At 42.1% G+C, this 16,032-nt stretch overlaps 1 protein-coding gene across 1 annotated transcript in view; it reads left to right on the top strand.

Moving 5' to 3' along the window:
- Positions 1 to 16,032, top strand: part of LOC122814988 (cat eye syndrome critical region protein 2 homolog) — a 2,862,500-nt gene that overhangs the window by 1,520,171 nt on the left and 1,326,297 nt on the right. Inside the window, exons 15-16 of the mRNA XM_044087243.1 lie at positions 12,402 to 12,439; positions 12,525 to 12,616. Of these exons, the coding sequence (XP_043943178.1) occupies positions 12,402 to 12,439; positions 12,525 to 12,616 (130 nt within the window). The remainder of the gene's footprint in view (positions 1 to 12,401; positions 12,440 to 12,524; positions 12,617 to 16,032) is intronic.

Here is a 16,032-nt window from a genome sequence, read left to right as displayed (position 1 = left end):
CGGTTCCTCTAGATAAGGAAGCTAGAGCTTTGGATAGATGGGGTAAGAAGGTGTATACCTCTTCTACTTTAGCAATGAGGGCTTTAAATTGCCAGTTTCATATGTTGAAGTATCAGAATTTCCTCCTTTCTCAGCTAAAATCTAAAGTGGATGCTTTGGCAGAGGGCATAGAGTGTAAAGAATTGCAGGATTTAGTACATGTCTCTGAACAGGTGGGTAAGCATTCTTTGCAGTGTGGTTTTGATGCTGTACAGGCCTCTTCTAGGGTGGCTGCCACTGGTTCAGTTCTTCGTAGGCACGCCTGGCTTAAGGATCAGAATTTGTCCGGGCATGTAAAAACTAGAATTCTGGATGCCCCTTTACAGTCTGAAGTTTTGTTTGGTCCCCCTGTGGAGTCGGTTTTGAAGAAAATGGAAGACAAGGCTAAGTCTATGCAGACTGTTAAAGATTTTTTGCAGGTGCAACCTCCAAAGTTTAGTAGAAATTGGCCTACTAAGGGGTGGACCTACCCTTCTTCTGATTCTCAGTCTAGGGGTAGATCTAGACGTGGCAGGGGCAGAGCTCACAGTACATTCAGGCCTAGAACTTGGAGTTCACCTGCACAATCTGCAGGTGAGGGCAGGGGCCAGTCCTTTCGTAAACAGGCCCAATGACCTGCATTTTCAGCTGCCAGATTCTTCTTCCTGGCAGCTCCTTTGGGAGGAAAGTTAGCACTCTTCAAGCAAAACTGGCTTTTAGTCACCCAGGACAAATGGGTATTGGACATTATAAACCGAGGCTACAAGTTCTATTTCCATACATTGCCTCCTTTCAAAGGCATGCCAGACGTTCCTCCTCGGCAAAGGATAGAGGCTCACAAGCAGATTTCTTTACTTCTTCAAATAGGAGCTATACAGCCAGTTCCTCTGCCAGAAGTGGGACTAGGATTTTATTCTTGCCTGTTTCTAGTACCAAAGAAAGGGAACACGTGGAGACCAATTTTGGATTTATCTATCCTCAACACTTATCTGGACATTCCAAAGTTCAAAATGCTGACGTTACAACAGCTTTTACCTCTGTTGGGAAAAGATCACTGGATGGTAACTCTGGATCTCAGAGGCTTATCTTCATGTTCCTATCAGGCCCAGTTGCAGGAGGTACCTGCGTTTTCGGGCTGGAAATTTACATTATCAGTTCTCTGCATTGCCCTTTGGCTTATCTACTGCCCAGAGTGTTCACAAAGGTTCTGGCTCCAGTGATAGCCTTTTTCAGGTTAAGAGGAATACAGATTTATCCTTATTTGGACGATTGCCTGATTATTGCACAACACAAAGACGAACTTCTGCATCATCTACAGTATGTGATGGTAGTGTTAAGATGCCTAGGGTATTCTGTGAACGAAACAAAGTCCAGTCTAGTACCCTCTCAGGACATGTGCTTTCTGGGTGTGAGACTGAATACAGCTTCCCAGATGGCCTTTTGACCCCAGACAAACAAAGAAGCCTTTCTCTTTATTTCCATCAAATGTCTCTACAGTCCAGGCTGACTGCAAGGACAGTCCTTCAAGCCTTGGGGTTCATGGCATCTTGTATTCTGGTGCTTCCCAATGCCAAACTGCATATGAGGAAGCTTCAATGGTATCTCAAAATGTATGGACACAACACTGCCAAGATCTAGACACTGTCATTCAGATAATACCTTGCATTCAGAAAGAATTTTTGTGGTGGGCTCAGGAATGTCACCTAAACAAGGGACTCTCTGTGACCCGACCAGAGGCGAGTCAGATTCTAACGACAGATGCCTCGGACAAGGCTTGGGGAGCACACCTCAATGGAAAATGGGTGCAAGACACGTGGCCTGTCAGACTTCAACATTTGCATATCAACTTGAAGGAGATGTTAGCAGTCCAATTTGCATTGATGGCTTTCAAGGATTTACTTCACCCAGGACAGGTGTTGATTCAAACAGACAACACTACTGTCATGTGGTACATCAACAAGCAAGGGGGAACCCATTCGTACCCTCTTTGCAGGCAAGCGATGATTTTGTGGGAGACTGCTCTCAGTTTACACCTCAGTCTTCAGGCAAGGTTTCTACCAGGAGCACAGAACTCCTTAGCGGATGTGTTGAGCAGACAAATTGTGGATCCTCACGAGTGGAAACTGGATCCTCATGTGTTTCAAAAGTTGACAGTGTTATGGGGACTCCAGACATAGATCTGTTCGCTTCTCCACTAAATTACCAGTTGCCAAAGTTTTGCACAAAAATGTTTCATCCCACAGCTTGGAAGGTGGATGCTCTATCATTCAGTTGGAGCAATCTTCGTGTCTATGCCTTTCCACCTCTGCCTCTCATTCCCAAGGTACTCCTGAAGGCCAGAATAGACAAGCCATCCATGATTCTGATAGCGCCAGATTGGCCTCGACAGCACTGGTACCCACTACTGAGGAGTTTGGTACGGGAGTCTCCATGGCCTCTGCCTTTGATTCCGCATCTTTTGTCTCAGGAGGGCAATCACTTCCTCAATGTCAAGATTCAGTCTCTGCATCTCACAGCCTGGCATATTCTGTTTTAGACCCTGGAGGGTCTCAGCTTCCACAACAAGTTTTGAATGTTATTTTGGAGGCCAGAAGGCCTAGTACAAGGAAAGTTTACGCTGATAAATGGAGGAGATTTTTTCTTTGGAGCAAAGCGAAGGACTTTGATGTTTCCAAGCCTGATTTAAGTGTTTCTCTTCAATATCTTACTGAGTTATTGGACAAGGGTTTGTCTTTCTCCTCGATAAAGGTTCATGCTGCAGCCATTTCTGCTCACTATGACTGTGACCCTCCTTTATTTTCCCATCCCTTGTCTAAGCAATTTCTTAGAGGGGCAAAGAACATAAGACCCCCACGTAGAGCTCCTACTCCTGCTTGGGATCTCAATTTTGTGTTGGAAAAGCTTACTCTACAACCTTTTGAGCCTGCAGCTACTGCCGAGTTAAAGTATTTATCATGGAAGACTGCTTTTTTGTTGGCCATTACCTCTGCAAGAAGGGTTTCTGAATTACAGGCCCTTATGGCAGTGGAACCTTTCCTGATTTTTCATAAGGATAGGGTATCTTTGCGTACTAATCCTTCCTTTATGCCTAAAGTGGTTTCTAGTGTGGCCTTGAACCAAACTATTCATTTGCCTACTTTTTATGCAAACCCCCAAAATAAAGGGGAGAAGATTTTGCATACTTTGGATATTCACAGGCAGTTACGTTATTATTTGAGCAGAACCAGGTGGTTCAGGCAGTCTCAGCAGTTGTTTGTTTCTTTTGCTTTGGGTTCTCAGGGAAAACCTGTTTCAAAACAAACTATTTCTAAATGGATTGGGTTTTGTATTTCTTTCTGTTATTCTCATCATGGTAAGGAGATTCCGGCTGGAATCAGACCTCATTCCACTAGAGCTACTGCCACTTCTACTGCCTTTCTAAGGGGGGTAGCTACAAAAGATATTTTGGAAGCAGCCACTTGGAGTTCAGTACATACTTTTTCCAAGCATTACCACCTTCCTCTTTATTCTAAGTCTAGGGCTGGATTTGCCACTGCAATATTACAGGGCATTTTAGCAGCCCCTAATGCTTTATGATTTTGCCATCCTCCCTTTACCTCTGCTTTGGGATTCTACCCATATGTAAGGACTGCAGCAATGTGAGATGAAGAACATAGTACAGTTTTGTACCTACCATAAATGTAGATGTTCGAAGATCCACATTGCTGCAGTCCAATACCCTCCCTCCTTCCCTCTGTAGTTTGGCATGGTTATATGGTTTGGGTGATGGTTGTTGTTGGGCAGGTTTTTGGGAGGTATCCTGTTTTTGGGCTGTGGCCTTTCTTTTAGGGCCTTCTGACATCTGGGGCAAGAAAAGACTGAGGATATGACGTCGGTCATGCGCTTTTATACCCTGACGCTCTGATGTCAGATCTGAGCGCCCATGACCGACGTCAGCCTAATACTTTGGTATTCGGGCCGACCGAGGACCGCGGACTACCCATATGTAAGGACTGCAGCAATGTGGATCTTCGAACATCTACATTTATGGTAGGTACAAAACTGTACTTTTTCTGTAACAAGATGGTTATTTTATTTATTAAGTCTGGAAGATAATGTATCAGATACTTTTTCTGGGCAACATTAAGATGAAACCAAGGTCAGCGGCTGACAGAGGGACCTTAAGTGTTGACTTAAGAATAAAGGCCAGATCATGTGTGGTACACATTACATTTTTTTCCATACAAGAAGAAAAAAGGACCTCAGGATGGATGGGTAAATTGTAGAATTTACTATGATTACTTCGGTCTTCCCTGGGTTAAGACAGGTAGTCATCAGCCATTGAAGGATGACATCCCAGTAGTAGTTGAGTGTAGTAAAATGTAGCATTTATTCTTCAGAAATGGAGGGCTGAGTATTGAGCATAAAGTTTGACATTTTTTCCATTGTCCAAGGCCATGGTCAGATCATGATGTGCTTGAATCTGTGTAGAGCTTCTGGGGAGAATGAGTCTGTGGGAGAATTAGCTATGGTGCACAGTTTGCTGTCTGCCACAAACCTTTGCACATCTCTTTCCTCAACTGAGAAGTAGATGCCAAAGAGAGGAGGACTCTGCATAGAGCCCCTGAGGGAAACCACTAGTGACTTATCACAGACGTTCTGGAAATAGAATAGACATATCAAGTGAGCCAGTTCACCTGTTTTTACTCTGTCAAAGCCTATGTTTATATAAATTAACTCCTTCCCTCCAGTACAGCTCTTTTGAGTGTGTATCTTTAACTCCCAGTGAGCGTGGCTTGAGCCTTTAAAAAAATGTTATCACCTTACAGTTTTAACAATACTCATCTACAGCAGTCAAATATCAAAATATTCTGATATCTTGTATGCAACATAATTTTGGAATTATTAATGCAACTATGAACAAGCAATATTTGATGCCTAGAGGTGCAGTAGGAGGTAAGTGCAGAAACCCCTGGAGGCGCACTCGGCGGTAATGAGTTAATGCATTTTTGCCATCCTTTTATACCACCTTTTTGTATTGTCTATAATCAATACAGCAGGATCATTTAGAAATGTTGATTTTTCAACATAAACATCTCCTAACCATAGCCCTCATTTTTGTTTACCATTTTGCTTCAGTTTTGTGCTGCATGTGTGATTTTTCAAGCGTCATACTTAGTCATCCGTTACGGTTTACACATTTTGTTTCATCACCAAACACCCATGAAACACAGTAGGCTTATGTCTGGAAGTTTAACTTTCTGTAGTTGCAACAATTGCGACTGTCTCAGATGTTTATCAAATTGATCACTGCTGCAGTAGCTTTGGCTATATGGGTTATATCCTGCCAACAATTTAACAGCCGGGCAGTTTCCATAACTTCAGGGCAACTTCCATTTTTGATCACCTCTGCAACAGAGGAGCCAAACATGATCTCTATCCAAGGGAGAAGTTAAAATCTCATTTAACATCTGGGGGAGGTTCTGCCTCGTGTAGCTAGTCATTCCACTAAATGCAGCTGTCGTGTAACTGATGCTTTTTCTAGGGCAGGCGCATCTGGTTCTGTCATGAGATGTTCCTAGTTGTGCCTACAGGCCTTACCTGAGGACATTAAGGCCAAGTTTGAAGATGCTCCTTTAGACAACCAAAATCCTTTTTGGCACTGCTGCTGTAGAATTGTTTAAAACTTTGCAGGTTAAAGACAAGGTTATACAAAACATGTCTGTCAAAATTTTCCTTTGTCCATATTCATGCTAGACAACCTGCCAAGAGTTGAGGATTTCTAAGCGGATTTTCTAAGACAAATCCACTAAGTTCTATAGGCCAAAAGTCTTCTTTTAGCGACAAATCTGCCTCTGACTAACATCCAGCTTCCCCTTAGCCAGATTCCTCTGTCCCACAATCTAACCCTTTGGCAGCCGATTACTGCAGACTCCTGGGTTCTGTCAATCATCCAGCATGATTATTTTATTTCTTAGAATCCCCTTCCTACATTTTCTGGCCTCCCTCAGCTTCATCATTTTCCTTTAGTTCTGCAGAATCAAGTGGAATGGGGAACCATCCATCCTGTTCCCTCATCTCAGCAGGGAACAAGTATTTATTCTAGAATGTTTCTGATTCCCAGGACGGAGGGTTCGTGGGGACCCATCCTAGACCTATCCTTTCTCAAGGTTTCTTTCTTCAGGGTATTGTCTTTTCAGACACTTTTCACTCTCTTGCTTCCCCAAGCTTTTTTGGTCTCTCTAGATTTGAAGGATGCTTACCTCCATGTTCTATTCATCCCATCTTCAGGAAGCTTTTATGTTTGTGTTTCTTCCTCTCATTATTAGCTCTCTGCCTTTTAGTGTTTCTACAGATCCAGTGCTATTTACCAAATGTATAGCCTCTGTGATAGCCTAATGCAGACTTCAGGGAGTTTAGATATTCTCTTGTTTGGGTGACCTTGTAATTCAGACTCCCTCTCATCAGCTTCTGGTTTAAAATCTACACTTCGTTATGTGTGTTTTGCACAGTGGTGGGTCGGTCTCAAAAGGTATCTTGAGTCTCTCTCATGACCAACTGTTTTTGGGTTTCAGGATTCAGACCATCCCAGTGTTGGCTTGCCTCCTGCCTCCCCAAATCCTGTGACTGTTTATTTCCAGTCTCCTCCTCCTTCCAGTTATTCTGCAAGATAATCTCACTGAGCCCTGGGGTACGTGGCATCACCCATTCCCATGGTTCCTTTTGCTAAACTCCACATAATGAAATTTCAGTGGTATCTCAAGACTGTTTAGCCTCAGCACTGCCTTCCTTTGGAGTATCTGGTCTTTCTCTTATCTTGTCTCTAGCTTGAACTCTGGTGGTGGATTCAGTAGATTTCCCTAAATCCAAGTCTACCTTCTCAGGAGATGTACATGGATGCTTCCAGTTGAAGTTGAGCAGCTTCCTCCAACAACCTGAAAGTCCAGGGTCTTTGGTCCCATCAACAGATGTTGGGCCATATCAACATCAGAGGAGGGCTCTAATCCTAGCTCTTCAGGCCATTTGCACTTTTATTTGCTGGTCCTGTAAAGGTTTTCTCACAGTACCACAATCATGTGGTACATCAACAAGCAAGGGGGCACAAAATTGTACCACCTTTGCAGGCTGGCTCTTCAGGCTTGAGATTTTGAAAACTGCTGTCATCCATTCAGAGCAAAATCTGCTGATGAATTTTGAGTAAGTCCAGGACAAATCTTCATGATTGGATGCTTCACAGGGAGGTATTTATGAACAGTGTACATTGGTGGGGTGGTACTCGAGTAGATATATTTGCTTCCCTTCTGTGCAGACAACTTCCCTAGTTCTCTTCCAGAGTGACACGTTCTTTGGCTTGGAGAGTGAGCACTATTTTTTTTTCTTAGAAGGGGATGTTTCTGTATGTTTAGCCTCTGCTTTCTCTACTTCCCAGGGTCTTGCACAAGATTGTGGGGCACAACCAAATCTTGCTGGTGAACTCCCTGTTGGCCCAGACAATACTGCTTCCTCCTCCTTTCATCTGGCTAGAGCTGTCTTTCCAAGTTACCTCACAGGACAGATCCTCTAACACAAAGCAAGAGATCTCTCATTCACCCTCACTTGTTCACATTTCAGCTGAAGTTCTGGGTGATTGGTCTGAAAGAAATCGAAACCCTCACTTTTCTAAGAACATGTTTCAGGTTTTGCAGGAAGTCAGAAAACCCATTACTAGAAAATTGTGTGTGGCTAAATGGAAGAGATTGTCTATTTAGTGTGTAAAGCATGACTGGAACCTTTTTGTGTAGTGGTCCCTATGGTCCTTTGTGTGGTCAATGCTGGTTTGGCATATTCTTCTGTTAAAGTTCATTTGTCAGCCATTTCTGCCTGTGTGCTTCTGAGTCAACTGTTGGATTCCAGTTTTGAATTCAAATGGTTCTGAAAAAGGCATCCTTCATATCAGGTCTCCATAGGTTCATAGATAACTATGAGGCTAGCTGCCCATGCAGGCCATTTTAAATCTAGTCACTTTCCCTTTCTGTGCTCAAAATAACCTGTCCCATTTGGGTATAGACTGGTCTTACCCATCCCATGATCAATAATTGTATATTATCTCTAATGAGATTAATTGGAATCATACCATAGGTAATGGGGGACCCCATGTATGGGATAAAGTGGAGTTGCATTAGTCCAGTAGTAGTACAGGGGGCTTTCCTGGGGTAAATTTGTTTCCCATCCATAGATCCAAGTTGCTGTTGAAAATGAACAGGGATGAACTTCAATTTATGTGGATGGGATGTCTGTTCCATGGCAGCAGTAAACTCTGTGAAATGTACCTGTCCCTCCAAATCATTCTATTGATGGTGCAGAAGAGGTTTAGATCCCTAGTCCTCTCTCTCGCATGCACACATGTTCTGTCTCGCTCTCTTGTGCTCCCGAATGCACTCGTGCACACGCTCTCACAAGCACTTGCACGCGTGCACACTCGTACTCTCACGCTCTCGTGCACACTCATGCCCTCGCATGCACTCACACTCTTCCTGCCACATGCTGTCGTGCGCACGCACTCTTGCCGCCACATGTGCTCTCGTGCACACGCACTCTTGCCGCCACATGTGCTCTCGTGTGCACGCACACGTGCTCTTATGTGCACACACTCTTGCCACTGCAGTGCTCTCGTGCACATGCACTCTTGCCGCTGCACGTGCTCTCGGGTATGCACTCTTGCCGCTGCACGTGCTCTCGGGTATGCACTCTTGCCGCCAGACGTGTTCTCGTGCATGCACTCTTGCTGCTGCATGTGCTCTCGTGCATGCACTCTTGCTGCTGCATGTGCTCTCGTGATTGCACTCTTGCCGCAGTGCTCTCGTGCACATACTCACTCTTGCCACCGCACGTGCTGTTGTGTATGCACTGTTGTCACTGCACGTGCTCTCGTGCGCACTCACACTTGCCGACGCACGTGCTCTCATGCACACACTCATTCTTGCTGTCAGACATTTGCACATATTCTTGCTGTCTCTCATTCTTGCCGTCACACTCACACACACTCTAGCTGTCTCGACTCTCATGCACTCTCACACTCATGCAGTCTGTCACTCTCATCCCCTGACACAGTTTTACAGACAGACACACACACATGCATACAATCACCCATGTTGTCACACACTTGCACGTGATTCTCACGCACCCTCACACGCTCACATACAGACCTTCACACTCACTCACACATGCATACACTGTTTCACAGATGCACACGCTTGCTCTCTCACACATGCGCACTCTCCTGTATGTGCAGTCTCTCCCCCACGTATTCTTTCACACACTGGTTTTTCACACTTGCATTCTTGCACTCTGTTTCTCGCACTTGGATTCTTGCACTCTGTTGCATTGTTGCTGTCTCTCTCTCACGCACACATACACACACACGTGCACACAGAAACACGTGCATACTCCCAGGCCCGCTCATGCACATGCACCCATACTCGCAGTCAAGTGCACGCACATGTACCCATGCTCGCAGTCAGGCACGCGTACATGCATTCATGCTCGCAGTAAGGCACGCACATATGCACCCAGGTGCGCAGTCAGGTGCCTGCCCATGCACCCACTCACACATGGAGTCTCACACTGATGCTCACACACACTGGCTTGCACCGTCTCCCTCACACTCGACTTCACAAACACACTGATATGCACTCTTTCACAGACGCACTCTGACACACTTTCACACTCAACTTCTCGCACTCTGTCACATGCATACTCTCAAACATGCAACCACTCACTCTCTCCCACATGCCGTCTCCCACTTGCTCACATTCTGATACTCTCTTACATACACACACACTTGCACTCTCTCCCCTCCACATGCACTCTCTCCCCTCCACTCACTCACTCACCGTCTCTCCCTCCATGCACACACTCTCCCTTCACACACGCAGACTCTGTCTCGGTCTGCCACACCCTCTCTCTCTCTGATATACACATTGACTCTGTGGCACACACTGACACTCTCTGGCACACACACTCACTGACTCTCAAACATACCCTCTCTTTCACACACTGACGCTTGCTGTCCTGCCTGTGCACTGTCACTGGCATGCACTTTAGCTCTCATTCTCTTGCTTATGCTCCCAATGTGCGCACACACACTGGCACGCACTCTCACATTTTCTCACACACACTCTTGCCATCTCACACACACACACTTGCCGTGTCACACTTGCTCTCATGTGCTTGCTCTCTCATGCACACTTAGCACTCTCAAACTGTCACACGCTCTCAAACTCTTACACTCTCTTGCTGTCTCATTCTTGCTGTCACTCTCTCATTCTCGCACAGCACACTGTCACGCACTCTCTCTCGAACTCAATCCGTTGCTTTCAAACTCTAGCTCTCTCTCCTTCTCCCACTCAATCTGTCTCTCCTCCACTCACTCCCACACACACTCCTTCTCTCCCACTGTCACATTCACACACTCCCTCTCTCCCACTGTCACTCACACACTCACTTTCTCCCACTCTCACACACACACTCTCTCCCACACACTCACTCTTGTGCTCTGTTACTCACATATTTTCTTGCTCTTTCTTTCTGTCACACACGCACTCTTTCTCACGCTCTCGCTGTCTTGCACTCTCTCTCACCCTCTATCCCCCACTCTCTCAAACACACGCGCACACACACACTCACACTCACTCGCACACATGCACTCACTCTCACACTCGCAGTCAGACTCTCTCACACACACTCGTACATTCTGTCTTGTGCACACTCACTCACTGTTGTACTCTTGTGCACTCTCTTTCACGCTCACTCCCCCACTCTGACACACGCCGTTGAGCGAGTGTGCACACGTTCACTCACACAAACTCTGTCCCACAGATTGTTATGCATTCTGACAGGCACACACTGACAGTCACACTCACTTTCACTCACTCTAATACACACTCGCTCTGTCTCCTACTCATGCTGTCATGCATTCTCTCCCTCACACATGCAGAGACTCACTGTTGTGCACTCAGTTTCCTGCATGGGGACACTCAGATGAGCGCATTCAGTTGGGCGCATGCGCTCTGGCAAGCACACTCAGTTGGGAGTGTGCACTCTGGTGAGCGAGCACACAACACCCTCACACTGAAAATCCGCAAATCTGCTGCTGTTGCTTTGAGGAAAGTGTCAGGGCTGCTTACAGGGAATCCCCCTGGTGGAAATGGTGACATCTCTGCCGTCAGCCTCATTGCATGTCCCTTCTCAGCAGTTCACTGATTGTATGCAGGGGGATAAGGGTATGAGAACTCCAAATTCTTGAATCACCCGTAGTGGCTGTATGAATGATGTCATCTTCTGGCTGACCCTTGTGCTAATGACAGGGAATGAATGGGCCTGTTTACCAAGAGGTGATGGAAGATCAACAGACAGTGGGGACAGCAAAAAATGCTGTTTTTGTGGATTGTTCCTCAAACCTTCCTTCTTGGTGTGGAAGAATTTGCAGGCACTCCCTTCCCTTTCCCAGATGACTCACCAACAGCATGAGGTTGCAGTTTAATCCGGGCCACCCATTCAAGATACGCACATATGTGTGTGTTTTATATATATATATATATATATATATATATATATATATATGTGTGTGTGTGTGTGGGGGGGGGGTATGCATGTATGTAGGTGTATAGCTACATATAGATGTGTGTGTGTGTATATATATATATATATATATATATATATATATATATATATATATATATATATATAGATGTAAATGTATAGATGATATAGATGTATATAGATGTACAAAAATGATTCTGACTACATTTTTACTTTATTGCACTTCATTTCAACATTTTATTGCAATTTTATTGTAATTTACACAGTAATTTAGTATTCATTGAATAAGAACACTGAAGACTGTTTCCATTGCATTAGTGTAGGCAGCTGTAACAAGCTGTGCTGACATATGAAAGTCATTTTAAGCAGTTTATGCAGATACCAGTATTCACTTGAGAGCTCAGACCTATTGTTCGTTGATTTGTAACTTAAAATCTTAGTGGCATTTCACTTACTAAATTGTCTTTTTGCATTTTTGAGATCTCCTTGGGACTCCACTGCAAGTGTTTTTTCTCAGGTTGATATTCCCAATTAACAAATGTACATACATTTTTTTGAAATGAGGGTAGGTAAAATTGGTTCTGCAGCAGAACAAAACCACTACGAAAAGCTTCATACTTGAGCCTGTGAGTAGTCATATACTGTAAGTATTTTCTTTGAAGTCCAGTTGCTGCAGAATTTTGAACAGTTATTTAATGAAACATCTGAAAGTGATGTACACAGTTGCAGCACTAAAACCAGCAGTTGCATATAAGCAGTCTATATAAAACATCAATCAGTAATGCTAATAACATAAGAACTAAGTATTCACTGTTTTTTTTTAGGTATGAACTGGATGATTATTATACATCAATGTATAAAGGTGCGTCAGTTTTATTACATTTTGGCTTTGCTATTTTTCTTTTTATTTTGTGTCTTAATTTCTAAATCATTAAAACATTTTTCAGTTGTAGATTTAGTTAAAGCTCACCAGGATTCCTGGCCTTTCCTGGATCCAGTAGATGAGTCGTATGCTCCAAACTATTATGATATCATTAAGGTAAGTTAATAGGCTTATAATGTGTGTGATATTTTTCTTTGGAGGATAGTATTGAATTTTGATATCTACAAGGGGATGTGGGAGATTGAAATGGAATTTGTTTAAATAGTGACAACTCCAGGTAAGAAAGCATACATAAGTTTTAACTCACTTTTCTAATGCACCAGATTTACTGAGTAAATTTAACAGTGCACTCTTACATGTATTTTCGCTGTTGAACATTTGACTTTTAGTGCACAGGTTATAACTTCAAATATGCATGTCTTTTTAATTTGGTTTAATAGCACTGTTACTGTTTTGAAGCTAGGTTTATAGGTAGGTAGTAGGTATGCAATCCAGGAGACCAGTAAAGGAGCCAAGCCCATTTTCTCAGTTGTCCTAGAGTACTAACCAGTTAACTGATTTGCTCAGGAAAACACAGTAAGCAGATAGACTGAGAGTATCAAATTCTGGACTGACAAAAGCAGCTCATGGTCTTAATTCCCTGTATTAATTGATGCAGTCGACCTGGAACCTCCAGCTTGCAGTGTACGGTAATAGGGTTGGAAACTGCATTAAAATGAAAGCTTTCTTTCTACAGTTTTGCAACATGTACACTCCCGCAAATAAATAGCGGTTGTAATAAGTGCAGCATCAAAAGATGGAAGTTTTTTTTAACTGCACATCATAAAAAACTGCCTTTACAGTCTTGTATCAACATGTTTTTAACTGAAAATGCTGATTGCTATTGAAAAATGCAGTAAATCAAGTTGTAGCGCACACGGAGAGAAACTGCACACAATTTGTATGTACATTGCTCCACTTACTCCTTATAAAGCTTTAAACAGTAGCACTGTGGTATGTGTACAGTTAAAGAACTGGTGTTTGCCATGCTAAGAGTTTTTGCTGCAAATCAGAATTTTTTTTTTTTTTTTTTTTTTTTTTTTTTTTTTTTTTTTTTTTTACAAAATAAGCTGGCAAATGTACTGAAATAAAAACAAGACTTAGCAAATGCATTTCCAAGCTGTGAGCCTGTAACTCATCTTGAGAAGAAAAAAATCTAATCTGTGTTCATCTTTGAAATGTACATATTTTAATTATATTTCATATTTTTCTGAAAATGAAATGTTGCTGAGAGGTTATTGCACAGATAATTGAGGGGTTTGGGGGATGATTATATAACTGATGAGAATGTGGGATGAGTTCAATACAGGGCATGATGTGAATTAATGAAAAGACTGAATGACCTTAATCTAAACAAAAGTGTAACATCTTGAATGATGGAGATTTGAACAAATTTATCTTGGAGGGGAAGAGGGTACGAATCAAGTGAAATAAGTTGAACTTCCTCATAGAACAAGATGGTTTAGGATTTCCTGATTTGAAAGGATATTTATAGTTATGTGTAATGCAAGCAGAAGGCTATAAAGCAAAGTGGAAAAGCATGAGAAAGCGGGGGGGGGGGTTTCAATATTTAGGGGGTTGTAAGAAGATTATGGATATAGATCCTTAAGGAGAATGATGACAACAGTGTGTATTATATTCATAAAGTTGCAGAAAGTATTCTAAGAATTAAGTCAACGCTGGAATTGAAGAAAGGAGGCTTTACAAATAGTGATGACTGCAAAGAGGAATATTGAAAGAAGGCTGGAATGTATTGAAGAAAATTAGAAAAGGAACTAAGATATTGGTAGCAAATAACTAGAGGGGGAAGTGTAATAAAAAGGATAGGGGACTGCAAAGTGAAAGACCAGCTCTGGTAGAGTTTTTAGTGAAGTCTAGAACAGAACCTGCTATTAAAAAGAGTGATAAGAAGGGCATATAAAGTATTGAATGATAACTATAAGAATCAGAAGGGGTTCAAGAGGTTTTAAAGAACGATTGAAAAGGCATACAGATGCGATAAAAGGCCATCTGTATGGATCCAAAGGCAGCGACAAAGCCCAAAAGGTTTAGGATTTTTGACCAGGAAATGGCTGTAACTAAGGAAATTATTAATGTGTTAGTACTCAGGATTTGAATTGCCTTCACATATAAGGCCTCTTTTAGCTGCCAAAAAACAATTAGAAATGGAAATCAAAATCTAAACCAAGTGTAACTGAAGTACCCAGTATTGTAAAGGAGATGAGAACTATAGGTGGGATCATTAGAAAATAAAAGGAGCAGATTGCATATTACATATAAAAAAATAAGTGGAATTTATGGGAACAATACATGCAGATTAATGTTCAGGGGGAAGAGAAGTGAGATTTAAGTTAAGACAGGAATTTGTTTAAAAGAAAACATATATGATGTGTAATGCATGAATATGGAAAATGTTAATGTTTTTTTTCTTTTCTGTTAATGTACATGTTGCCCAAGTCATGAATTAACTTTTTAAAAAAAATAAAACTTGAGTTACATAATTGAGTTACATGCGTTATGGTTTAAAATCTGACTGCCCAAAACAAGACACTGAGAAAAACGTAAGATAAGTAGGCCCAGTGCCTTTTCCTTGAAGTTAAACAGTTTGACATGAAATTTATAAGATGCTTTACTAGTATATATACATGTATATATATGTGTGTGTGTGTATATATATATATATATATATATATATATATATATATATATATATATATATATATAATGTGTGTGTGGCTCCCCTTCAGAAGAATGAAAGCTCAAAAGACTGAAAATCAATGTCTAATACTCAAAATTTCAAAAATGGAATTTACCCTTTGTCCAGTGTTGTGCGGTCTTGAGAGTTGGTGTATATAATTAGCAGGGGGTGCCCTGCAGGGAGGCTTTCCCCTTGCATTAAAAATATTTCTGATACTGTAGTTTGACGTTTTGATTTTCAGTCTTTTGAACGATCTTCTGACATAGACCCATCTATATATATATATATATATATATATATATCTACACACACACGTACACGTGTACACACACAAGTACATGCACACATTTTCCCCAGTTATGCTGGATCTGTTTGCCATTAAGAAAATTATTAGGACGTGATATAGAATGGTAGAACTAAATTGTTTTTAAATGCATAAATCCTAAGTGAATTACTCCATTTAAAATATGTACGTCAGTCATATTAACTGTAGATGTCAGAATTCTACAAGATGAAACTTACTTTTGGGACTAGAGGCATTATTGAATGGCTGTAGAGATTGACTCATGAATTATTTGGTACATTATTGTGGAAACATCCGTTAGTATATTTGTGGGGAAAAGAGTTGGTTGAAGCAGACTGTAAGCCATTGCAGACTGAGTTTAAGAAGTTTGGTGTGCAAGATCACCAAGACTTTTGGAAATGTTTTTAAACTACTGTAGTAGTATGACATAGATGTTCATAATACTGATGACTGCTGCAGAAGCCTTGGCTGTATGTGGTTATAGCCTGTCAAGGATGCAACATCCAGCCAGCTTCCAAAACTTCAGGGCAC

Source organism: Protopterus annectens, chromosome 11.part0 (genome assembly GCF_019279795.1).
Source record: "Protopterus annectens isolate FY-2018-M chromosome 11.part0, PAN1.0, whole genome shotgun sequence".
NCBI lineage: Eukaryota > Metazoa > Chordata > Ceratodontiformes > Protopteridae > Protopterus > Protopterus annectens.
This window is presented reverse-complemented; position numbering and strand designations above follow the sequence as displayed.